The following is a 26,716-nucleotide window of genomic DNA, read 5'->3' on the forward strand; positions in this document are numbered from 1 at the left end:
CCGCATCCCTAGGGACAAATATACAGCCGTACCCAGGGCACAGTTTTTGGTTAAACGCACGATCAAAAGATGCAAGTGAATGTGCCCTGTCATCTCTATTGTAGGCCGACACCTCGACCTCCCTCTTTCATTCCAAACCCTTTTGTCTGTAAATGTGTTTATTGGAACTCGATTCCATAATCCCAATAAAAAATGCAACCTCAGAGACTTCATTAATCGGGCTTGCTCTGAGACTGCGGGCTCCCAGGGGCTCAGGTCACGTGCTCTCACTTCACACGAGTGCTTGACAGGTGCTTCCTAACTGACCGGCTAAGAGACCGTCTACGACTCTGGGTCCCCACGGTCCCGAGATGGAGCTGACTGTGCTGGGGGTGCAGAGGGGACGGCTGGGTTCCTGAGCTTGCCAAGCCTCCACACTAGCCAAAGCCACCAAGATGCTATAAGTCAGATTAGCGATGCCAGCCTAGCAAACGGTCTCACCTTCTTTAATCATCGAGATGTTCTTCTTACTAAAACGGGTTTTATGCCCCAGCATCCTCAACTGTGATGCTGTCAGAATTAAAAACAAGACAGACTTGTCTCTGTGTTTGGGGTAGGTCTGGGCTGACATCCCAGATTCCATGACTGTTTTCCTTCCTGACTTTTAGTCCTGCCCAGCTCTTTGGCCCCTGAGTGAGGCCACAGCCTGGTTGGCACCGTCAGGGACGTTCTTGGCCCTTTCTCTTACCTCCAGACAGGGGCTCATTAAGGGACCTATTCTGTGCTGCGTGATGGAGTCTGAACACCCTTTGTGTACTCCAGCCTCCGAGGGAAGATACGGTACGAATTTCCTCGTGGAAATGCAGAATGAATAGCATTAATGGCCGAAGCATGAGATCCGTAGTGGACAGGTTCTGCGATGGAATATTCCAATAGGAAGCATGTGTCATCTCTGTGACAATACCCTGGACGTGACGAGGCAGATCTGAGAGCCGAGGCGAAGGCAGGGCTGCTGCCCGGTGGAGGTGCAGGCTGATCCGGGTTCCTGTGTCACTGGAGTTCGGGTCCTGCCTGGGCAGCAGCCTGGAGTGTGTCCCCTCGGCTGGGTCTCTGTGCATCCGAGCCCGACCTCCAGGGCATCTGTTAGGTGATTCACCCCGACAAGCAGCACCGCTGGGCAAGCCCTGGGCGTCCGGGCCTCGTGGGCAGAGGCCGGAGCGGCTGTCTTTTCAGATAATTCTGCACACGATGCCACCGGGGATTGTCTCATGGAAACGTTCCCTCACCTCTTGGTCGGGGAGAGCAGTGACAGCTTTTGACAGAATCGGTCCCCTGCCTACCTCGCCTTGGAAACCGATAAGCTTCCATTTTTACTCATAGAGTTCAGCTTCCTCTGACATGAATTTAGCATCGGCCACGTGGCCAGCACTGGGACAGGGTTGGAGGAGGCTCTGCTCTGTCCTGGGCCACGTGGGCCACCCACCGTGGCAGGGGTGTGGGGCGGGGAGGCCCGACAGGGACACCACACCCACTGCCGAACCTCTGCTGCAGAGATGGCCCTATTGCCAAATCAGAAGCCCCACTGTTGGCTCCACAAATAGCGGCTAAAATAATATTCTCGATTTCGCCCTTCCAAGCCTGTTAAGTAAAAGCATGTCCGTGGACAGCACTCCCAGAAGCCCCGCTGCTGCTCCAAAAACCTGTGTGTCATCTGATTTCCCTCCCACCTCCTCCCACGCGGTGAGTCAGCGCTCCTGGCGGCTGGGCCTGCGAGCCGGCTCCTAGCTCCCAGCTTCTCACCTCCCACTTCCCGCTGCACCAGCTCCCACCCAGTGACCGCGACCGGTTCCGAGCTGGGCTCCCAGCGTCCACTCCCACGTTTTACAAGTTTATTTCCCACAGAGCAAAAAGGTCTTTTTAAAAAACACCTATCACTCTCTGCATATAATCCCCTCCGGGCTCCACATGGCACCTGAATGAAAGCCAGTTTTCTCTCCCTGGCCTTGTGGCCGGCTGATTCCCCTCCAACCTCAACTCATTCGAGCCCCAGGGCCTTTGCACGTGATGTGGACTCAGCCTTCGGCTCCTCCCTCTGACCTTCTGGGCCCGACTTTCAGGTCTCAGGCACATCACCGCCTTGGAGGCTTTCCCTGTTAAAGGCACAGAGCCTCCAGGTGGCCGTACTGATTTGTGTGTTACTCCCCAACACAGTCAGCTTTTGCTTTTGCTCCTGTCTGTCTGCTGTCACCCGTGTCGTCCAGGAAAATGCCCTAAGTGCCACGAGGCAGGGGCCTTCCTTCTCCTCCCTGGCACCGGGGTGGGCCTGTCACGTGGCAAGTGCTACATAAACACGGCAAGTGCATGAATGAACGAATGAATGACTGAAATCTACATTATTTGCTCTAACATGTCCCCTGCGGCGGCCAGTGCTGTCAAGATGCTCTGGCCCTCTTTGTCTGCAAATACCCTGTGCTGGGGGTTGCGGTTCACAGCTCCCCTCCCCCCCGACCCCCCCCTCCACCCCGCCCATCCCAGTAGAGTTCCTTCAGCACAGGGGACAAGAGAACAAATGTGCAGACAAGCCCTGGCCAGTGTGCTCAGTGGTTAGAGCGCCGGCCGCACACAGCAGGGTCTCAGGTTCCATTCCCACTGGAGGGCACGCACCTCACTTGCAGGTTCGATCCCCACCCCCCTGTGGGGCATGTGCGGGAGGCAACCGCGTATCACTGTGGTGGGAACTGTCGTCAGTATCATAAATCTGGGCGCTGTTTGGATCATTATCAACTTCTCCGACACCGAAGACTCAATTACAGGGACATGATTAACGACCTCCTCGTTCCACCTCCCACTCCGGCTGCCTGGGCACGTGTTTTCAGTGGGAAAGAAGGAGCAACAGATCCCTTTGTTATTTATATGCACCCGAACCACCCTCTGTTCCTGCTGAGATGAGCCATTAGCTTGCTAATTCCTTTTCCAACTGGATTCCTGGAGTTTTCCTTACCCAAGCGGAGAACACTGGGCACCGAACGTAGAAAGCACTCAACCTCCCTTCCGTGTAATTCAGAGCATCACGTGGTGCGTGTCGGCGCCAGAGCTCTCCACACGTGACACGCCACAGAGAACAGCCCCAAGTCCAGCACTCACCGTCGTTCCTCAGGGTCAGCGGCGTGGGCGGCCCCAGGACCTTGTGGTTGGTCACCGTGTTGGTGACCACGCAGGTGTAGTTCCCCACGTCGGACTTTTCCACCTTCGCGATGTACAGGTTCCCGGTCTCCTGGGAGACGAAGCGGCGGTTGTCCTGGTAGGAGGGGTATTCGTTGAAGATCCAGGCGTAGCTCAGCTCTGGAAGCCAAAGGAAAGATGGTTACCAACACAGCTTTTGGCTCTGGGACCCACTGCGCTCCTGAGAGAAGTGGCGACATTAGACACGCAGAGCGCTGCCCCGATTCTTTCTCAGCCGCTAATTATAAACGGAGAGCACGCACAGTCCCGCCTTCCCAGCTCAGACCGAGGCTATTCTAGAGGCCCAGGGTACACGGATCGCCGGTGAAGAGAAGTGCAATGCCTTTAAGTCAAGGGAACACGCACTGAGGGTTTGCCAAGCACGTGCCTGGTGCGTGCCCAAGGCTGTGTGGTTCCCATACATTCTAGAGTTTTCTATTGGCCGAGAAGCGCTGGCAGAGAAACAAAGGAACCTCTCCCACCTCTCAGTCCTTCTGAGGCAGAGCCATTCTCGGGCCTCTGTCCACCTCCTCCCTCCGACTCTCCTGTGATGTGAACGTTCTCCCCATTATTGTGGTGAGACGGGGGTTTCCTAGGGCAGCAAATACTCGCTAAACACACCTGAACTGCCCGCTGGGTGGCTGGTCCCATGAATGTCAATCTGTGTTTTAAAAAATTAGCTGGAAAAATGTTACATCCACCGGGAGTGAGCGGAAAGTGACAGGTAAAAGGCAACTGCTGTGCGGATTGTACTCATCCCGATGCGGCGGGCGAGCGGATGGCAGCCACGCCTGAAGCTGCTCCGGAACTTCCAGCTTTCCCAAGATCAGGCGAGTGTTTGTGAATGAGCACGTGAGACCACGCTGCGCCTTTCAGCGAGGAACCGGGATGGTGATGAGAATGAGAATGATAGGTAGCGTGAACCCCTGTGCCCGAGGGCACTGACTCCCTCAGCTCCGGGCACACCCTGTCCCGGTCCTGTTCCCTGAAGTGTGAGCTCCAATGAGTCCAAAGAGCAGGAAGCTCACTCCAGCTTCCAATACAGAACACTCACCACTTTTTTTTTACAGTAATCAAATAGTATTTAAAAAGAATATATATATATATTTTTATTGATTTCAGAGAGGAAGGGAGAGCGAGAGAGATCCCTTTCTTTTATCTTTTTTGTTGTTGTTAATATATTTTTATTGATTTCAGAGAGGAAAGGAGAGCGAGAGAGATCCCTTTCTTTTCTTTTATCTTTTTTGTTGTTGTTAATATATTTTTATTGATTTCAGAGAGGAAGGGAGAGGGAGAGAGAGAAACATCCATGGTGAGAGAGAATCATTGCTCGGCTGCCTCCTGCACGCCCCACACTGGGGGTGGAGTCTGCCATCCTGGTGGCAGTTTTCCCACAAGAACTGGAGATTCTACCCAACAGCACAGCCCTCCGCGCTCCATCTGGCGAGTTTCAGGCAAAGCCAGCCACCTCCGAGCATCGAGCACCGGGTCCCCTCCTGGGAGGGTTGAGAACAGGCCTCCCCCTGATCAGCTCCCATGGCTGGAGGGGCCCAGGAGCACCTCCACAGTCAGTGCAGATGTTAGAGAGTCACCTCCCAGCCCAGCATTAGTCCGCCCGCCCCTCCCCCAGGAATCAAGTCCGCGAAACTGTATGTTTTTTCCTGAAGACATTTTTCAAAACCGTTGCTAGTGGCTACTATTTAGTAACGAGGAAGTTGTATGGACCACAAATATCAGAATAAAATACATCTGCTTGCTTATTTCTCTAATCTCAACTAAAAAAAAAGACCAGAAGGCCAAAAATCAGACCTGTGCTCCATAACGAAAGCCCATGAAACACTAACTTCCAACAACTAAATCCATCAAACGGGAATAGCAGCCCAGGTGCTGGAGGCTTGTGGGGTCGAATGTGTGTGTAAGTGCTCCGAGCCATAAGCACACTGACCATTAAAAGTTAATCATTTTAAAAGTAAAAATAAAGCCGAACCGGTTTGGCTCAGTGGATGGAGCGTCGGCCTGCGGACTCAGGGGTCCCAGGTTCGATTCCGGTCAAGGGCATGTACCTTGGTTGCGGGCACGTCCCCACTGGGGGGCGTGCAGGAGGCAGCTGATCGATCTCTCTCATCGATGTTTCTGGCTCTCTATCCCTCTCCCTTCTTCTCCGTGGGAAATCAATAAAATATATTTTAAAAAAATAAAAGTAAAAATAAAAAACATACTCAATTAGCTTGCTGTCCAGCCTGTTTAAAAGTGAGTTAATCACTGTGGTGTCACCGCTTCTGTGGATTACGTGACTCTAGTGAGAGATGAAAATAAACCTGAGCTCATATTGCAGCGTTTTCTAAACTGGGGCTCCCCCCCCACCAAAAAAAACAACCCACAAAACTGCGGTCCCTGGACTAATTATTTACTGTTAATAAGTTCTCTACGCACAGCCGACACCTGCCAAATGTAAAAGAATTACAGGATCAAATGACCTTGAAAAGCACTGGGTTAAGCAAAGTTTAACAGACTAGCAATTTCTCCTTTCCCATCTTGTAAGAGATCTTTAACACGCCAGTGACCTTGAAATTCCTTGGCGGCTGCTTAAGCAAGCAAACTTATTAGATCACAGAATCCTCCTGTCCGACCCTCTTTCAATACACACCGTTTTCCTCAAACGTTTATTATAGGTCACACAGCCGAGGGTGGGAATCCTGAATTAATAACGTGACGACTTCTGGAAACAGTGAGTATCATAGAAGGATTATTAACTATATTATTTTGGTTTGGGGAAGATCATTAAGTATTATTAAACACCAGCAAACAACAAAATACTCAGTGGACGCAACGCGTTCCTCAAACTGCAGTCATGACTTGGCACAGTGACCGCTGCGCTGGCGATGAAGGGCACACAGGAGCTGCCGAGGAGTCGCCAGCAGACTGTGCTGAGGATGGACATCGACAGCAGCTGGACACGCGACCTTTGTCAATGCTGGGAGCCCGTGAGTGCAAAGGTCAGCCAGAACCTCTTGGCTGGAGCGCCGGGGCGGTCATGTGGCGCTGAATGCCCTGAGCCAATCCTGCCAGGGCGAGCCCAAGTCTATTGCTATCGGAGCCAAGTGTCACTGCAGCGGGTCGCCCCCCAGGCCGTCAGCATCCTGACCACAGCCCAGGACGCACGGCAAACAGGAGCTCGGCGCCGCCCCAGCAGGAGTGGCCCCCGCTCACTCGAGCCCCTCGGGGCTCCGTGCCGTGCGGCTGCTCACCCACACGCCACAGGTTTCTTTCGCTTCTCTGCCCACACGAATTGCTCTGAAGTGACAGACCGTTCTCGTCCCACCGGCAATTTGTTACAACAGCGCAAACACACGCCCGGACGCAATATTTAAGACACTGAGAGGCTCCTGGTGCTCGGCCGGGACACGCGGGACTGTCTGTGTGGTGACACCTGTGAAGGTGGGAGGGTCCGGCCGGTGTTCTGACTCGCAGCAGCCACTCCAGAGGAAGTGAACCGGACCACGGTGCGCTCTTTGTTCGTTCCTGGTTCCGTGGCTCTGGGCCCCCGGGACGGATGCCTGGTTGTTGTTTACTGGAGGCGGCATCAACCAAGCGCTTTTCAAACGCGGTCTCGCTGAGCACGTTCACCCCTCACGTCCTCCGATGGACGCTCCTCGCTGGTTCTCAGCTCATTTCTTCCTGGAGTTGACTTTCGCTTCATGAAGTTCTGAGGTCCGTCCCGGGGGAGCAAAGATGGCTTTCGGAGATGCCTTTCTTAACCCTTCAAGTTTTAAATCTACAGGAACCTCAGTTGTACAGGTGAGGACACTGGAGTTGGAGGAGGGCCACGGCCGGGTCAGTCCCACCTGGGGACAGGCAGCGCTGGGTCACCGCAGGCTCCGACGCAGACACACTGGTTCGTCAGGAAGCCAGGGGTCCTCGCAGAGTTCAATCTGAGCTACGAGTATCAGGCCTCACCTGTACACCGGGGTCAAGGAGAGGAGCTCTAATCCCTCCCAGCGTTAAGATTCTGATTCTAGATTACACCACTGAGTCCGACTTCCGGTTTTGACAAAGGAGGAATGTGGGGTCCAAAGAGACCCAGTGACATGCTAATCATCCCCAGGTAGTGATTGGCCAGGTCAAGGACTGGCACTTTTATACACACACACACACACACACACACACACACACGTGCACACACACAAGTTACACTTACTTGAGTCAAGCTGTGTTAGTGGGAAAAAGATCATATCATTAACAGTAAGGAGACTGGGATTCTAGTCCTGAATTGCAACCCACTTTTGCACGGGTGGATCATGTTAAGGGCGTGAGAGAGTGGCCGTGCCTTCAGGTAGTTGTACCAACACCTGCCTGACTTTAAGCTGAGATGTGTGTAAGCAAGTAGACGTGGGAAGATGTGCTCGGAGTGACCCGCCAGTGGACTGGGGCATGTGAACGCATTCACTGTTTATCTGTTGCCCAATATCAGCTCACGCTCTTTATCACTCGATGTGGCGGTGGCGGTGGGGGAAGAAGTGGGAAAGGGGACACTTCCTAGGAGGTGCCAGCCCTCAGTCACTGCTTTTGGGTCCGGCTTCCAATCCCCCCTTTATGGCTCACCTCTTGTTTTCTTGCTTCTATTTTATTGGGTAAGTTGGAGGGGTATAGATTTTCTTTAAACCTGTGTAGATGGAAGTCAAGAAATTTAATTTGAAGGCAATTTAACATATTGGTTTTTTAAAAAATATATATATTTTTATTGATTTCAGAGAGGGAGAGAGAGAAACGTCAGTGATGAGAGAGAATCATGGATCGTGCCCCATCCCACATTCTCTCCAAGGAGTCGGGTCCTGGGGCTGGGAAAGGGTTTCTCTGAGCAGCATGCAGGTCCTGCTCTTGACTCGAATTCCACAAGTGCTTTTGCTCCTGTGCCTGTTCCACCACTCTCCCCCGTTCATGGGTCACTTCTGGTTTCCTTGCTTCTGTTTTATTGGGGAAGCTGGGGGGCAGGGGGGAAGCCTTTCCGTTTGCCTGTCACTGGCCGGAGAACATCCTGCCATGCTGCCAGCTCCAGGCTCCCTGCCGCTCCAGCGCAATCCACGGCCACCCCCAGTCAGGACTTCTAAGGGCAGCGCTGACTCACCCTCCTTCCCACGCAGCCCTCCCCGAGCCCCACTGCCTCCCACATGAAGTGAAATGCATCTAGCTAGCAGTCAAGTCCTTCCAAATGAGCTGGCCTCAGCTTTCCACCTGCTCCCCCGGAACTCCATGCTCTGGGCAGTGCTCCGCACACCAGGCCTGCGGAACTCTCGGGGATCAGCAGTCCTGATGGATTTATTCACGCAACACACGCTTCCTCCCTCAGGGGGCACCTGGAGATGCGAAGAGAAGGCACCCTGGGCGGGCTCTGCCCACCTTGCCTTGGCTTTGAGAAGAGAGATCAGTTTTTACGTTTTGTGTGTGTGTGTCATTGGTACTTCTCAACAAAATTGTATTGTAAGGAAGGTTCATAATGCAAAGGTTCATAATGTGGCGTAGGAAAACAGTCAGGGATCCAAAAGAAAACAGGAACATGATCTACAAAATTCTGTGAGAAAATTCTAAAGAGGACAGTACATAGCAAAGCCTGCCTGCTTGAAAAAACAAGAGAAACCTCAGCTAATCTAACTTTATACCTAAACGAATGAGAAAGAGAAGACCAAGCAAAACCCAAAGTCAGTAAAAGGAAGAAAACAGTAAAGATCACAGTGGAAATCAATGGAATAGACACTCAGAAGACAATACACATTTTCAACGAAACTAAGCGCTGGTTCTGTGAAAAGGCAAGGAAAATGGACAAACTGGTCGCTAGACTCACCAAGAAAAACAAGAGACAGGGCTCAAAAACAACAACAACCACAAAATAAAAAATGGAAGAGAAGAAGTTACAACCGATACAACAGAAATGCAGATCGTAAGAGAGGGCCAACTAGACAGCTGGGGAGAAGTGGGCCGGTTCCGAGATGCAGACAGTCTTCCAAGAGTGAAACATGAAACAAAAAACAGAACATCTGAGTAGACACGAATGACTAGAAGCGAGGTTAAATCTTTAAAGAAAAACCTCCCAACAAACCAGAGTCCAGGACCAGATGGCTTCACAGGCGAATTCTACAATAAATCAAAGGCGTGATGCCTCTCCTGCTCGGACTCTTCCGAAAACCTGACGAGAAGGGAACGCTCCCAAACTCATGTGACGAGCCCCTGTGACCCCGATGCCAAAACCAGACAAGGATGCCCCAGAAAAAAAGACAATTACAGGCTGAGTTTGTGACACACATAGATGCAAAAATCCTCCACGAAATGTTAGCAAACCGAATTCAGCAATACACGAAAAGGACTACACACCACGATCAGTTATAAAGTGAGTCACGGGATGTAACGTACGGGCCGGGCCTGGTGGCAGATGGCCACTGGCCGTATTGGGCGATTATCTTGCAATGTATACACATGCTGAATCACTATGGTGTGCATCTGAAGCTAATATAATGTTGTACGCCAGAAAATCGTCATTAATTCCTGCTTTTCTTGTCACAGCCTCATCAACATCTCTCTTATTACTTCCAGAGCAGCAATTTCTGGGCAACAAGAGGATAAAGAGAAATATTCAGCTGGAGTGCATTCACAGGAATGATGACAAATTTTGAGTAAATGGTAGAAAATGCCAATTAAACCATATTTTTTTATATTCTGAAAGGAATGAAGCAGCCACTGGACAAGCTCTGAAGCAATAGCACCCGTGCCCACAGAAGTCACCGGTACACAGCCTCTTCCCCGGGTTACTAAACAACGCGACACCCTCTTCACTGAGAGATGTGACCAAAAATGCACACCATTGACATTGACATTTGGAGCATGAACTAACCCTCAATCAAACGTGCCTGCATTGTAATAATGCAAGATGCCTTTTCCCGTGTCTGCCCTGTGTGGCACCAATGCAGACTGAAACAGGTCACAAAAGCTGGGCCTGGGGGTCTATCAGAAAGGGACTTGTCTTGCCCGGCCGGTGTGGCTCAGTGGTTGAGGATCGACCTATGAACCAGGAGGTCACGGTTCGATTCCTGGTCAGGGCACATGCTCGGGTTGTGGGCTTGATCCCCAGTGCAGGAGGCAGCCGATCCATGATTCTCTCTGATCATTGATGTTTCTCTCCCTTCCTCTCTGAAATCAATAAAAATATATTAACAACAACAACAACAAAAAGATAAAAGAAAACAAAAGAAAGAAGGGGACCTGTCTTTCCCCAAAGAGAAGTACTTTGCCTTTTTACTTGGACATTTAAAAACGAAAGCTATACACTGACCACGACGGCCAAGCTGCACTGCGTCTGACAGGACCAGATGCAAGATTCGTCCTCCCTGAGTCTGGTCCGCTGGGCACTCTTCTTAGCGCTACTTCTTCAGGGGTTTTCACGGGAGCCAATCATATTCCAAGGGCTGGACCCGGGGGTGGGGCAGAGTCCCATGGAGACCAATCCTGTGACCTCCCCTCTCAAGGGGGGCCTGGTGCGGCATTACATACTGGTCCTGGTGCTTTGTCTGTTTGTTTTCCTTGGCGTTTTGTTTTATTGGATTTAGTGCTGACTGGGGCAGGACGTGGGACCCCAGGCCCCAGTGTCTGTCCCCGACTCTTCTCACACAGTGCAGATGACAAGACAGGCCGGAGGAGGGGTCCTCCCTGGCACTTTGTGATCTTGGCCAAATCAACTACCAGAAACCCCGATTTCCTCACACATAGGAAGGGCTAACGCTCTCCTTGGACGAGGCCTGATGACCAAATAAGAACATACTCATGAGAACGATTTGCACACCAGGAAATGCCACACGAGGGTGAGAAGTCGTTGTGGGACAATGGCAGCAAAGACTTCAACTTGACCGGGGCTCTGCCGAGTGGGCTCTGCCTCCAGAGGGCTGGGCTGGGTCTGCGGGAGCCCGGGGACTCGGAGCCAAAGGGACCCCAAGTGCTGTGGGGTGACTATCACGGCACAAGCCTGAGTGCTGGAGACACCCCCGTGGCAGATAGCAGGGTGCTCCTCCGGACGGGGGCTCGGACGGGCGAGGAGAGAATCCACGGAGACGCATAGCGGCCAAGGCACCGTTCCCCACCGCGCTCGTCCCAGGGAACCCACAACTGCAAAGTGAGTATCACTTTACCAAGTTCGGCGTGTTGTCATGAAGACTACATTCAACAATACACGCCGAAGCGCTCGAGAAACCACAGAGCCGCATCCTGCAGAGAGGGATTAATATTATTACAGGATAGAAATTACACGCGCAGCCACACCTCACCCGGAACGGGCCTCCTTCACGTGGGTGGGCGTGAAGCTAATTAGCTCTCCACAACGGCGCCCGGACAAGACAACACCGATGCTCTTAAGGGAATGCTCGCAGCCGCGCACGCACCCACCTTCGCTTTCCAGCGCCTTGCCTGTCGCTCTACATTGACTAAACGTTGGACAGATGTTCAATAATTGACACGGCTTATCTTCCTCTCGCAGGCTCCCTTCCCACTCGCTTGCCAACATTTCTAGTCGCTATAGCAACTGTAAACATTAATGATTATTCTATCATGCCAAGGGGATTTAAACACATTCTTAACTTAAGAAAAAAGAATCCCTCAGGGGGAAAAAATCTATCCATCTCTGGGAAGATGAAAAACATTTACATTTACTAGTAAAGCTAGTTATTGCATTTATTAGAGCTAAATACACACACCTACTTCTTTAGTTTCACGTAGGCAGTTGTGGGGGCTTGAGAAGCTCAGGCTCCTCGTACACAAGAAAGAATTCATCTAGAAAAATGATAACAGAGCAGGGTGGGGGCTCTAGCCCGTTTGGTTCAGCGTCAGCCCATGGACTGAAGGGTCCCGGGTTTGATTCTAGTCAAGGGCACGCACCTCGGTTGCAGGCTTGATCCCAGGCCCTGGCTGGGGAGTGTGGGCGGAGACAACCAATTGATGTGTCTCTCTTACATTGATGTTCCTCTCTCTCTGTCTCTCCCTCTCCCTTCCACTCGATCTAAAATTCAATGGAAAAATATCCTCAGGTGAGGATTAACCAAAAAATAAAATAAAAAAGGAGAGCAGGGCGGGGGTGTCTGTCCCCTGGAGGAACCTGGAGATGAACGGAAGCCAGCACTCACTGCGTTCATTTCCTGCCGGTGAACAGCGGGCCAGGGCCGTGGACTAGGCGTGTTGTAACTGCCACGGTACACCAGTTTTTTCATTGATGCCTTAACATCGAAAGATTGTACTTAGAATGGGCATTTATGGCTTCTCATGCAAAACTGAAAGACCAGGCAATACGGATCCTGTATTTTTTCTTGGCAAAAACTGGCCCTGGGTGAGCGGTGAGCGGCGAGCGGCTGGCTGGTGTGACGGGGGACATGGTCTCCGCCCGACCTCCCTTATCTTATTCTTCACACTCCGGCCTGCCCGGCCCTTGGAGACGATAGTTTTTGAATCTGCCTGAACCCCTTTCACATGTTACATGCTTTCGCAAAGCTAATCTCCCGGAGCCCATCCGCCCACCCACCTGGCACCCTTGCTGTGTGAGAAGCAGGGGCGGCTGATGGTGTGTCCCACGCTGCCGGACTGGACTGGCCCTGGGAGCTGCCCCTCCCCCCAAAACAAAAAGAACAAACCAGTGAGAGACCAGGGCAAGCTCAACCGGAAAACAAGAGGCCAGAAGAAGCCATAAAAATCTTATCTTCCTTCATGTCTACGTTTTTTCCCCCTTAAACCATTATTGTAGCAAAATACACATAAACTGCACCATTTGCACCACTTCTGTGCACACAGTCCAGTGGCGTTAAGAACTTTCAAACTGTCGTGCGACCAGCCCCACAATCCACCTCCAGAACTTGCCCGTCACGGTAAAAAGAAACTCCGTGTCCCTTACGTCTCCTCCCTAATCGTTCATTCACCAAGTGTCAGCGTGTACTGGCTGTGTGGAAAGCATTCTCCGAGGGCAGGCACGACCAGCCAGGTCACCGTTCCAGGGGACCCTAAACCCTAACCCCTCACCACGTTTCCAGGAGATTGGACCTGTGGGCCATGGTGTATCCTCCTCTACAGGGATGCGGCCCTGGGCGGTGAACATGCCTTAGAAGAAGATGTCAACTGCAGAGCTTCCCTCCACCAGGTAAGCTCATTCCAACGTTTCATCGCTATTTCTCTCCCCATCTCAGCGGGATGGCCCCCATTCCGCCCCCGGGAACGGGCGTGTGTTCTATTCCACCCAATCAACGTTTTCTCCCCTCCCCACCCCGCACCCTCCGCGGCAGGTTTAGGGGTGGGCATATGCCTCAAGCTGGCACAGGAAGGTCCCTTTTGAAGCCTTTGCTGCAATCATTGGGAATAAGGCATTTTTTACTGCTGTTGCTTAACCTGTGGTGAGAGTCAGTTTGATGGACAGATTCCTCACACTGTGGTTGGAGAACGAACTTCCAGCCGCGTCTAACGGGAATTTGATGCCAATAAACCCACCTTTGCTTCCGCTCCTTTGGACTGGACTTTGTCACTTGCAAGCAAAGAATCCTGAGGCACAACAATTAGACCACAGACAGAGCATAGAAGAGCGTTATGTATCTTCACAAGCACAGACGTCTGTGCTCGAACTCCACCTTCTTCATTCTACTTAAAACACATCATTCCCGCCTGGCCGGCGTGGCTCAGTGGTTGAGCATCAACCTATGAACCAAGAGGACCTGGTTCAATTCCTGGTCAGGGCACATGCCCGAGTTGAGGGCTCAGTCCCCAGTGGGGGGTGTGCAGGAGGCAGCTTATCAATGATTCTCTCTCATCACTGATGTTTCTCTCTCTTTCTCCTTCTCCCCTCCTCTCTGAAATCAATAAAAATATAAAAAAACAAAAACAAAAAACCCCCAACATGGTTCCCCTGGTCCTTCCCCGGTCCTGCGGCGGCCCTGCCACTCCCTGGGCATCTTCTTCGCTGCTTCTTCCTCGGGTGCCCACCCAGCCTCAGTCCCGCTGAGAACACTGAGTCCACACTAGGATCGCCCGCCGTTGGCTGTGGACCTTGGGCAAGTCACCCCACCTCTCTGGGCTGTCGGTAGTTAACTCTGCCTGTGGGAGCACGGGGTGGGGGTCAGGTAGGGTGGAACTCCTAGAGCCCACAACTAGGGCATGTGTCCTGACCGGGAATCGAACCGTGACCTCCTGGTTCATAGGTTGACACTCAACCACTGAGCCACGCCGGCCGGGCCGTGTTTCTGTTCTGATTGCCTCCCTGTTCTTTCTTTTGCCATCCATATCTAAGGTGAACTAACAAACAATCCAACCAAGATCTCAACAGCAATTTTTGACTAAACTCAGGTAATTATTTTTTAACAATTAATTGGAAACACATTTAGCTGTCTGTGTTAGGACAGTTCCTTTGCCGATATGTAAGGAAATAACGCGTTCAAAATAGCTGGGCTATATCTCCAGGGAGCCAATGTAGCCGTCAGGACTGTGCGTCTTACATAACATCGGGTGTGGGTGTTGTGCTTTATCTGGCTACGGGCTGTCACTGGGCTGGAGAAAGCCAGCCATTAGCACGGCATCCGTCACTCCATGTTTCCGGGAACTTCGCCGGGGAGAGCCATCACCTGCTCTGGTTTGTGGGAGCCCGAGGTACCGGTGCCAGCGGCCTTTTCTCCTGCCACCCCCCGTCGACAGCATCCTGGCACCTGAAAGGAGCAGCGTTGCTGGTGGGCAGGGAGCCCACGGCTTCCGGCAGGGCGGTCCATTATTAATGGAGACAGTCGCAGGGTGGTTATGTATGGATGTCAGACCTTCCAACGCCCAGGGCGCCCCGGGGACGTGGCTGACAGGTGCTGGGGGCAGACCTCGGGCAGGCCTCATTAGTTGCGCCCAGGGCCGGCTCCGGAGTGATGAAGAGGCAACCGCTCCCAGGGCCGGGCGTCAATGGCATCCCAGGTTCAGCACCCTGAACGCTTCCCAATTATTAATTTATTTTTTTTGCAAGACACAGGGCGTGGATGGCACATCCATCCTACCAGCCTGTGGACGGACACTCACAGCTTTCATATTCCTCACACTCACCGCCCGCAAAAGCCACTCCCTCCTCCACGAATTGAACCCGATCGTTTCTGGCTTCTGATAAGACAGGCTTGGGGGGGGGAGGGGAGGCAGGTGTTGGGCTGTTGGGTCAAAGTGTCCAGAAGAGCCCTTTACATGCTTGTGCCTCCTTTGAAAGATATGACCTCATACACAGCAAAGGTGAGAGTTTTAGAGCTGGGGTGTCGAGGATTAGTTTAGTCCTACCCAGTCTTATTCATCCTCATTCTGGAAAGTTCCGCATAGCCACACGCATGCTGTGGACCCTGACATTCAAACCGGAGAGGCCACGTGCTGAGCAGGGGACTGCCTTCGATGGGGCCCGAGCACAGACAGGACGGCACTTCCTGCTCACTGTCCTCAGCCCCGCACCTCGGAGGACACTCAGGCTCGGCTCTCTCGCCGTCTGCGAAGCCGGGACATCACGAGGTGACTCGTGTTAGCTGTACTTCTGCTGCTAAAAGACGGCTGCCGGGCACGTGGATTTTGTGGAGACTCACGCGAGGTGCACCCGTGGGGAGCAGATTTGGCAGGGTGCCCGCTACACAATACAACATGCCCGGTTTCAGATCGCGGCCAATGGCAGGCGCCGGGCCGCCAACTGGCCACCCTCTGCCTGTTTCTCCGGTTGATGTTTAGTGACAAGCGCCACATCTATCCCTCTGAGACGAGCGCGGGGATGAAAACAGAAGCTCCGTCAGCTTGAACGTAGTTTCCTAACCCGAAAACGAGCGAGCCCTCGTAATGCGGCATAACCCACTCTCCCCAGCAGCTTTCTGACCTGCTACAGAGCCGCTGGGGACGCGGATGTTCTTCCATCCCCCGCAGAAAGTCACTGCCGAGTGCAGGTGCAGGTTGAGCGCACAGCACTGCACACCTGCCCAGCAACATGGCGAGGACCCGCCCGGAGACGCAGGACCGACGGCCCGCCTGCCCGCTCACTGCCCACCCAGGCATCTTCCCCGACAACCCCTCCAGGCAGGGAGCGAGGCAGCTGCTTTAGGCCGGATGCCCAGACTGATCTGCCAGTAATGAAACAGCCCTGTGTTTTGCAGGAGGCCCTCGGTCCACGCGCGGTAGACACTCCTCCATGCAGTGCAGACGCTTTCTTGCCCCAAACGCCGGGACGAGCATGCTTTTTTGGAGAAGGAGGTAATGGACAGCGGAGAAGCGCGTCCTAAAATGTGAGCTGGGAGCAACCTGGGAGGCCTCTAAGCCCCACCATACGCTGGGATTTTTAAACGTTTTGTTTTAGAAATTTTCCAACATATCCCAATGACAACACTCGAGAGAGTGGTACGATGCATTCCGCTTCATCCATTACCCGCCCTGATAGAGTCGGACTTGTCTCTTACCGCCTCCAGCTGTGAGGGGTCATTTAGCAGGAAACGGAAGTATCTCCCTTCCATTCGTGATTACTTTATTTCATAACTTTGTTCGTAATAGTGAATATGAGAAGGATTGAAGCTGGTACTCTTTTGGCCTTTGGGGTTATCTGTACTTTTAACCCCACCCCCCACTTAACATACATATCCCCAAATGGCAGTTCATGAATTGTTGGGGCGATTCATCTTCACTTAGGCAAGGCCTCAGGGGTTTGTCTCCTATAAAACAGAGATACGTACGGGATCACCAGGTTGGGTAAGAATTAAATTGGTTAATTCATGTAAAGCATTTAAAACAGTGCCTGACACGCGTGATCCCCGAGGCAAGCGTTGTGTTCACGGGTGGGTCGCTTCCCCGTGTGCTGCCTGCCGGGTCCCGGGCCGGGTTAGACTCGTTCCGTGGGTGAGCCGCGGCTTCTCCTCACGTCTCGGCTCTGGCGCCGGTGATGAGGCCAGGCCTCTCCTTGGACAGTTCAAAGGATTTCTTACAAATTCCATGGCACCTGGAGGAAGTCACTCTGGACGACTCCCAGCTCCCTCCACGATAACCGGTCCATTCCGGTTTCTGCGTTTCCGGGCTCAGTGTTGCTGTTTACACATTTTCAGCGATGGCTCATTTCGTCCAGATGTTCCAGTGATCGGAGCGGCAGGCACTTTCCTCTTATGATTTTAAATCTCATGTGCAGAGCGATGTGCTCTTTTCAAACCCAATTCCCTGCGTTTGTATCTCTCTTGTTTGCCCACGATTGGATTCGGAGAGGAATGTGCTTGCCTTTTTCCTCTCGGAAAACTCTCGGGTGTCGCCTGTGTGCCCGCCTGTGGCGCGTTGTCACAGCAGCCGGAATGGATGAGGACAGTCTCCGGTCACCATTTCCCAGTCCCACCCACGTGTGCTCCAATTAGGGGTCATTCTTCAAGCAGGTTTTTGATGGCTGCCCTCTGTTTCGGGTCTGGTTAGATCTTTGCTTCTTTCTTAACCCCATGTAATGTGGTCCTCCACCCCCACCATCTCCCACCTTGCGATTTCTAATTTCTGTTCAGAAAAACACCTGCCTCTTTAAGAAGGCGTGGACAGCATTCCCCCTGGGCCCAGAGGCGCTCTGGGGTTCCCTATGGATGACACTGTCCCCCCAGCTGGTGCCAGAACAGAGTGCCGTGCGGCGGGCACCGGGCGGGCTCTACTCACCTCCAGAGTGGGCGGGCGGCCCGCACAGCAGCACCATGCCCTGGCCCTGGCGGACAGACACTGTGCTCCTTGCTCTTGTCTGAAAGTTCTCCCAGATCTGGGGGGAGAAAGAGAAGAAAGGGTTTCACACGTAAGTCCCAGATGCCAGGGGAAGGCCTGCCGAAACCCAGCCTCAGGCGCCTGCACGGGGGTGGGGGTGGGGGGGCGGGAATCGGTGAGCCTCTCCTCATGGACGCTGCCCTGTCCCCCGATTCCACGTCCACACCGCAGGGCAGGCCCTCATCACAGGGGCCCAGTTAGATGCAAAGCAAGTAACATGAAATGAGAACTTTAAAAAATGTATATTTCTATTGATATCAGAGGAGAATGAAGAGGGAGGGAGAAAGACCAATGATGAGAGAGAATCATGATCGGCTGCCTCCTGCACGCTCCCTGCTGGGGATCAAGCCAGAAACCTGGGCACGTACCCTGACCAGGAATGTTCATAAGGCGACACTGGACCACTGAGCCACCCCGGCTGGGCTCCTTGTGGATTCTGGATGTGCATGAGGTGCTGTCCAGGCTCTGTGTGAGAGGACGCGCCCCTCTCTCAGGGAGGCCACGTCTGGTAGAGAGAGAAGGTACTACAAGCCCCCAAATCGCAGTTGGAGTCACTCAATGACCAGTTGCCAACAAAAATGAGTTAACGTAAGAAATATGACGAATGAAGTAACATCATTGTTTAATAAATGGTTTTTATTCCATCAGCTTCAATGTAAATCGTCTCAAGGAGTGTTGAAGTGCCTTTCATTTTTGTTGTCTGAGCTCCTTGATGCAATGCCCTCCTCTCAGATTTGCGGTGGGTTCCCAGCCAGGTGTGTCCCGGGGGGGTGGGGGGAGAGGGGGGGTGGGGGGTGGCAGGACAGCGACACTGTTTTCGCCTTTTGGGTGGGCATTTCAGGAAGATGACCTCCAGCAAGCGACCCTAACCACGGTGACCTGAGTTAGGTCTGATTAATGTCCCCATTTGACAGACTGGAAGAGGGGCGTCCCAGGGCACCTATTAGAGGCTGTGTGGTGAGTGATGGAGCGGACACAGGCACGACAGCTACACAGGGGGCGCCTCCACACGCGGGCTGGGCACAGGGGCAGTTCAGGATATTAAAAGATCTACACACACACAGGCTTCATCACCGCTTCTTTCGGATTTCAGCACGTTTTAAGGTCAGACATTATTGTTTTCATGACCAAAGTATTTATAAGAATCTTACTGAACGTCGTCTGGTTGGCGCAGGACTCAGCAGTTTGGTGGCAGGACTGACAGGTACCACCTCATCCCAGGAGCCCGGAGACCCCGAGAGCTGAGGACACGCCCATTCTCAGCGCAAAGCCAAACAGGGCTGTCACTGGAATTCCACTTCTGACGTAATAACCTACTTTTTAGTCAATGAGCAACGGGGGGGGGGGGGGGGGCAGGACATGAGTTTTTCTCTTCTTTAAGGAAACAATTTCAGAAGGCTTCAACAGGAGATGAAACCAGGGATTTTAAAAACGTGGTTACAGCGTGAATCGTGTAAACCATTATCCCTCAGAGTGACACTGAATAAGTCTGAATTGTCATTTCCGCACTCGGGGTCTTCGAACAAGTTATCTGCTTCTGCACAGATATCCCTCCAATCTCCAGAGTCGCATGAAACCTGAGGAGCTGCGAGATAACAGAGACCACGTCTTATCCAGGCAAAATCCACCATGGCGCTGACTGGGGGAAAAGCACTAAAAAACGGGGGAGTAAATGAGAAATATCTGCCATGATTTTTAAAATTTTTTTATTGATTTCAGAGAGGAAGGGAGAGGGAGAGAAAGAGAGAGAAACATCAATGACGAGAGAATCGTCAATCAGCTGCCTCCTGGACACCCCACACTGGGGATGGAGCCTGCAACCCGGGCCTGTGCCCTGACCTGGAATCGAACCGTGACCTCCTGGATCATAGGTCGATGCTCAACCACGGAGCCACGCCGGCTGGGCTGGGCCATGACTTTGAACAGTCCTGTTGAGCTTAAAAACTGGATTCTGAATTCTTCCGTTTTAAGTTTTAAATCCACGCTGTTCTACAAGATGTGGGTCGCCAGAATCTATCACATTAATCTGGTATTTGAGGAAATATTTAGACACATTTCTCAGTTAATGGAAATAGATTCCAGATGGCAGAGCCTACCTACACAGGGACCAGGGAGACACGTTAGGACAGATCTGTCTCAAAATCCTCTCTGCCGGTTCTGGGCCTGCTGATGACCTTGGGCAGGGCTTTCTTCCCTCCTAAACGAGAACCCGTGTGCTTTGTTTTAAAATAACGGATGGGGAAAGATTCCATGAGATAATATGTGAAGCCTGGCTGGTGTGGCTCAGTGGTTGAGCGTCGGCCCGTGCACCAAGAGGTCCCGGATCAATTCCCGGTCAGGGCACATGCCCGGGTTGTCGGCTTGATCCCTAGTAGGGGGCATGCAAGAGGCAGCTGACCAATGATGTTTCTCTCTCTCTCTCTCTCTCTCCCTTCCTCTCTCTCTATATAAAAAAATCAATAAAAACATATTTTAAAAAATATTTGAAAAACAGACGTTTCAGGCTACAAGGTTGCTGCTCAAGGTCTAATTGTCCCGCTCACTGAGGGAGGCGGGACACCGTGCCCAATTACATGCCAATCATCCTATTTAAAAAGGGCTCCAACGAGCCAGGTGCTCCGGAGAGGGCTGCACATGCTAATCCCTGGACACCGGAGCCAGGCACAGGCTTAGGAAAGGCCGCAAGCCCAAAGGCGGTCCCTGCAGCTGTAACTACCCAACCGATGCTGGCTGCTCCCACAGTCTCCCGATCACAGAACGCCGTGTGTGAGCGGGTATTTCTGGAAGCTGGTGCACCAGGCCAGGCCTTTCCCAGCGATTCCCACACATTTTTAAATTGAGAGTCGCTTGGTCTCCGCAGCCTCGGTACTGGGGGTGCTCAGCAGGAATGCGCCTGGGGGCGGAGAACAGGTGCCCACACGGCGCTGGCACCGGGGCCACAGTGCCAGCGGCAACAACAGCCGGACTCGAAACATGGGCTGAGGTCACGTCGGGTGCCAAGTCTTTCCCTGCAGATCTAATCGCCTCCCAATCCCCAACCTGCAGGCGACTTAGCTGCGGCTCCGAGAGGCTCTTCCCGCAGCGAGGGCACAGCGAGGTCACCAGCCACACCCGTCTCTCTCCAGAGCCCCACGCTCAGGACCTGGGACCGAGCGCTTCCGCCGATTCAGGGGGGGCCGTGGAAAAGGGACTCCCACGCCGTGCTCCACACACTGGAGGCAGAGGAAACTTCTCTCCGAGTGAACTTACGCTCTTCAGGGAATATGTGAGACCATGCACTTTCCACGCGGGTGTGGAGAGCTGTCCCCGCCTGAGGCTCCCATTCCTCTGCCTTCCCTCCCCGTGAGGAGCAGAGGGTGAGGTTGGACAAGGAGACACATGGGAACGTCTCTGTGAGGTAGCGGAACGGCTGAGTGGTTCGTGAACGGCTGAGCAGGTCCACCTGGGCTCGTCCCCCATGCTCTGTGCAGTAGCAATGGAGGATTCGTTGGATAAGCAAGTGGTGGATATTCGGATGGGAATTAATACCCAGGCCCCGAGATGTCTCACAGCGGCTTTGCATGTGGCTCGTGGACATGTGATGTGTGGCCTCAAAAAGGAAACGGCTCGCCTTGCCCTGTTGCTCAGCGGTGAGCACGTTGGCCCATGCACTGCAGGGTCAAGGGTTCGATTCCAGGTCCAGGGCATGTACCTGGGCTGCAGGTTCCAACCCCGTTCAGAGCATGAGTGGGAGGCAACCAATTGATGTGTTGGTGTTTCTCTTGCATTGGTGTTTCTCTCCCTCCCTCTCACTCTCTACCTCCCTTCCACTCTCTCTATAAAAACAATGGACAAATATATCCTCAGGTGAGGATTAACTAACTAACTAACTGGCTCTAATTTTTGGTGTTCATTTCACCCATCAGCATTTTACATACATTTCCCCCCAGAAATCACATGCCAAGGATTGCACACGTTTGTGGCAAATGTGTTTTCATATATTTTTTTCTGTGAAAACCACTGTCCTTTATTCTCCCATGGGAAGGAATACCAGAGTTTTTATTTAAATGAGATTAGAAAATCAGCTCTAATCCTCGGAGTGTGTGGTTTGCGGATAACACAGAGGAAGGTTTAGCAGCTAAACTCCTGAGGGAGACAAGTGCACAGATGTCTGAAGGCTGCAATATGTGATAAATAATTGTTAAAGACTCTTCATATATGAAAACACCTGAATGCAGACCGCAGAGAATGCCAGAGAGAGAGTGGGGGGGGGCACATTTTCTGTCTGGAACATTATTAAATGTTCGCAGCTGAGGAAGAGGTAGCTTGCAATGAACACCTGGGTATCGTCTAGAGAAAACAGAAGCGTGAGGGACCAAGATAATTTCTGAGAAGCGGTAACAGTGGATAAAAGAGTGACTTACTTATCACTGAGGGAGCTCCCATCTTGCAGAAGAGCGGCAGGTCCACCAGGCGGGACCACCGAAGAGGATAGGGAGTTAGTGTTAAGATGGCCAGGGAAGCCTGGCCAGCATGGCTCAGAGGTTGAGCATGACCTATGAACCAGGGAGTCACGTTTCGAATCCCCGTCAGGGCACGTGCCCGGGTTGTGGGATCCATCCTCAGTAGGGGCGTGTAGGAGGCAGTTGATCAATGATTCTCTCTCATCAGTGATGTTTCTATCTCTCTCTCCTTCTCTCTCTCTGATATAAATAAAAAAATACACGTATTTTTTTTTTTTTAAAAAGCTGGCCAGGGAAGGGAGAAGAAAAGAGGAAACAGGATGCGAAGCAAAAGCCTATGGCCATGCTAAAAATCTGACATTAAATACCCCAATTTGTTTAAAGTAAGCGACCCAAATCTGATGCTAGCTGGTGGTTTGACATTGAAAAGTAAGGCAAGTTCATGCCTGGAGATATCTGCATACCAAAGAGCCTTATTACTATTCCTATGTTAATCTACATGAACTTACAAATGACTGGGTCACAGAAACGGCTCATGACCTTGGCCGTTCACGGTCCTCTCCGCCAAGGCGTTGGATGTCACCGGAATTCCCTGGAGCACTTACTTCCAAGTGGACAGGCCCGCGTGGGAGCTCTCCAGGGTGCTGACCCCACCCCGCAGATGCCCAGATCTCCGCCCTCTTTACTCAGCACAGATACACTCCCCGCTTCCAGAACCGCTTTGGAGTTATGGAGGCGCCTTTTCAAAACCACCGAGGGCTGCGAGGACACCACCTCGCTCTTGTCATTCGCCGTGAAGGGGACCATTCATTCAATGGGAACGCTTCCTCGTAGCAAGTACGTAGGAGCAGCATGAATTACTTGGAAGTAAGTTTTGATCAACCCAAAAAGAGACGAAGGGAAAATTTAATCTCTGAAGTAACGGGGAAGGAAAGCAGGGCCGAGACGGTTCGAGAAAGGATTAATGACGGAAAGTCCTGTGGCGCCTGATGTTTATTCATAGGTGATTCTCACTATTCTCTCTGCGTAGGAGGCCTGGAAGGGGAGCGGAGAACAGCGGGAGGGAGGCCAGGTGTGCAGAGATTGTGGACGAATCTGCTGGGTCAGCGTTCCTGCATTTAGCAAAGCGGAGGGGGCGAGGGGCTCCCCGTGTCTTCCGTTCACATTACTCCACACTTTTCCTTCCAGCAACAAGCCAAGGCGAGAACTCAAAATAGCAGCACCTCCATGAAGGAGGCTTCTGAGGCTGCTCTGGGAATTCAATCCTTTTGTAAACATTAACTCCCATTTCCTTGTGTCCGGCCATGTACTGCTCACAACCACCCTAGAGGGAAGTCTTGTCACTAATCTCATTGTCTGGAAGGAAACACTCCACGCCCCTGACCCAGCAGCCCACGCCCTCCCCATCTATTCGACATGGAACCACATCCTACACATAACACCACACGTGCCGTGTCTGACCATCTGAGACGCTCACTTTTCGCCCCTCTCCTCCCACCCGGAACCCTGCCCCCAGGAACACAAACAGGACACCACGTCCTGCCACGGGCACGCGGGTCCCTGCCAGCAGGGCTGTCCGAGCTCATCAGTGATACACCCCGGTGGGCTGTGCTCTCCGCCTGAGAACTCTAACCCCCGAGGGACTGATGGTCAAGCAGTTTGACAGAAACACGCGATTCTTCACTGTGAACACTGCCTGCACAGCCTCTGCCCTCTGGAGATGGAAACTCGCTGTAATTCATTGCGGCGTCCTCCTGAGAGAGGGGCAGCCCTGGGGGCAGAGCGGACCTATTCGAGCTGCACCAGAATAAACGTTCTCTGAAGCGACGCTGAAAAGGCACGGGGTCGAGGGGTCATCATAAAGTCAGCGACCTACAGGAAAAGCCAGGGCGCGTAATAGGACATGGAGATGCCTGGGCCACAGATGGAGACCACAAACCCGTCAGCCGTGCTGTTGGTCAGGGAAACCCGCCTTAAAGCGAAAGAAACCGCTTCGTCGTCAGCATTCTCATTGCATTCCTTTTCTTTGGCTTTTCTTCCCGGCCGGAGCCTGGGGCTCGCGGCTCACTGTGCGGTCTGCCCACCCGTGTGGACGAAACCTTGAACACAGACGGGCAGTTTCTCATGTCCTGCGCTGAACAGAAACCAGGTAGAGGCTCCTGGAGTTAAACTTTTGATTTTTTATTTGAAGATTTTTTTATTGATTCAGAGAGAGAGAGAGAGAGAGAGAGAGAGAGAGAGAAACACTGACTGGCTGCCCCTTGCACACCCCCGACTGGGGATCACGCTGGCGACCTGGGCATGTGCCAGACCGGGAACTGAACCGTGACCCCTCAGTGCACGGGACACGCCCAACCACCGAGCCCTTGGCCAGGGCTGCCCTCGCTCTTCATTGCGGTGCCTGGGACGCTGGCTGCTGAGCTGGCTGCACACGGGTTACAGTTTTTTAAGGGCATGAAACCGAAGCTCTGTCTGGATGAAATTCCCAGATGACGAGCAGCTGTTATTTATGCTCCATTTAAGTTGTTTGGGCAACTTCAACCATATATTTTTATCTCATTTAATTGCAGTTTTGAAAATAAAGCCACCATCAGACAGGCGTGCAGGCGATGTGTTCTCTCATTATCCACTTAGACTTCCCGTGGCGCTGTCTCACCGGGCCCGTCACACGGAGAGGAGTCGGAGGAAAGGCTGAGACACTGGCGCACCTGCCGCCTTCTGGGAGTGTCACCGCACCCCTTCCTGTTATTTAGTTATTTATTTATTTAAAAATCATCCCACAAAGGAGGGCTTTCTTCTTCTTTTCTTAAGAAATATACTTTTATTGATTGCAGAGAGAGAAAGGGAGAGGGAGAGGGAGAGAGAAACATCAGTGATGAGAGAGAATCACTGATCGGCTGCCTCCTGCACGCCCCACACTGGGGATGGAGCCCACAACCCCGGCATGTGCCCTGAGGGGGAATGGAACCCTGACCTCCTGGTTCATAGGCCGCCGCTCAACCACTGAGCAATACTGGCCAGGCAAGCCCCTTGCTTTCAAACACACCCACAGGTACCGGAGAACCGGCGCAGACCCGTTCCATACCCGGATGTGCCGCGAGGAGCACAGGCTATGCTGTCCCCTTTAGGCCGGGATATAGCAGGGAAAGCAGAACAAATGAAACAGCCCCTCTCCTCTGTGAGGCGAAAGGAGGTGAAATGACCTACAGAGTGAACACTCACACGCAGTGTCTCCGACGGGGATAACTGCTCGGGGGATAAGTTATGGAAACAGGACAGCGAGTGTGGGCCCGGGACCTTTCGAAGACGAAACTCATATACAAGGAGGACCTCCTCCCTCCCCACAGGCTCCGCTCCGGCCCTGCTGGGACGCCCAGAGGCGCTCAGTCCCCCAGTGACACGCAGTCCCCAGTGAGGCTGGTGCTTGCTTATTAACAACGGAGGCTGGAGTCTCCTTAGCTCATGGGACACCCGAGGAAACGAGGAAACAAGTGCCTTATTCTTGCCTCTGAAAGTTTAGGTCGGTTTCTCGGCAAACACAAACTTCTACATACCAGAGGCAACAGGAGAGATGGCTAAGTGCGCGTATATATGTACCGGGATCCCTAAAGGAAGACAATTACATGCACAGGCATGTGAGACAGAGTGCTGCCCCAGAAAACCCGCAGAGCCACAGGGTTTCACAGCTGGGAAGATGTTACTCAGTCAGTGCAGCCGAGTAACAAACACCCCAGAGCCGGGAAGGTTCAATGACAAACACTCACTTCCCCGTGTGGATGCTGAGGAGTCTGAGGTCATGGGCTGCACATCTCGCGTCTGGGAGGAGCTACTGACTCCTCCTGTGCCCCCCTGGCGAAGAGTGGAGGGAGAGGGAGCTCTCCAAGGCTCTGCGCCTAAGGCACAGATCCCCTCATGACCCACCTACCTCCCTAAGCCCCACCTCCTACACCAGTGATGGCGAACCTTTTGAGCTCGGCCTGTCAGCATTTTGAAAAACCCTAACTTAACTCTGGTGCCGTGTCACATATAGAAATTTTTTGATATTTGCAACCAGAGTAAAACAAAGACTTATATTTTTGATATTTATTTTATATATTTAAATGCCATTTAACAAAGAAAAATCAACCAAAAAAAATGAGTTCGCGTGTCACCTCCGACACGCGTGTCATAGGTTCGCCATCACTGTCCTACACCATCATATGAATTTCAACATATTGGTTTGGGGGGGACACAGACCTTCAGGCCACAACACCACCCTCTCTTCGGCCAGAGCCCCCTCCTCTCCTTCTCCCCACCAGTCATCC

At 52.5% G+C, this 26,716-nt stretch overlaps 1 protein-coding gene across 2 annotated transcripts in view; it reads right to left on the bottom strand.

Annotated features, from left to right (window-relative positions):
* The window catches only part of CNTN4 (contactin 4), a 182,278-nt gene that overhangs the window by 64,324 nt on the left and 91,238 nt on the right, over positions 1-26,716 (bottom strand). For both annotated transcript variants that reach the window (XM_023764058.1, XM_023764059.1), the window contains exons 5-6: positions 17,872-17,959; positions 3,124-3,321 (exon numbers count right to left, since the gene is read on the bottom strand). In XM_023764058.1, the coding sequence (XP_023619826.1) occupies positions 3,124-3,321; positions 17,872-17,959 (286 nt within the window). The remainder of the gene's footprint in view (positions 1-3,123; positions 3,322-17,871; positions 17,960-26,716) is intronic.

This window comes from Myotis lucifugus, unplaced genomic scaffold (genome assembly GCF_000147115.1).
Source record: "Myotis lucifugus unplaced genomic scaffold, Myoluc2.0 scaffold_315, whole genome shotgun sequence".
Lineage (NCBI taxonomy): Eukaryota > Metazoa > Chordata > Mammalia > Chiroptera > Vespertilionidae > Myotis > Myotis lucifugus.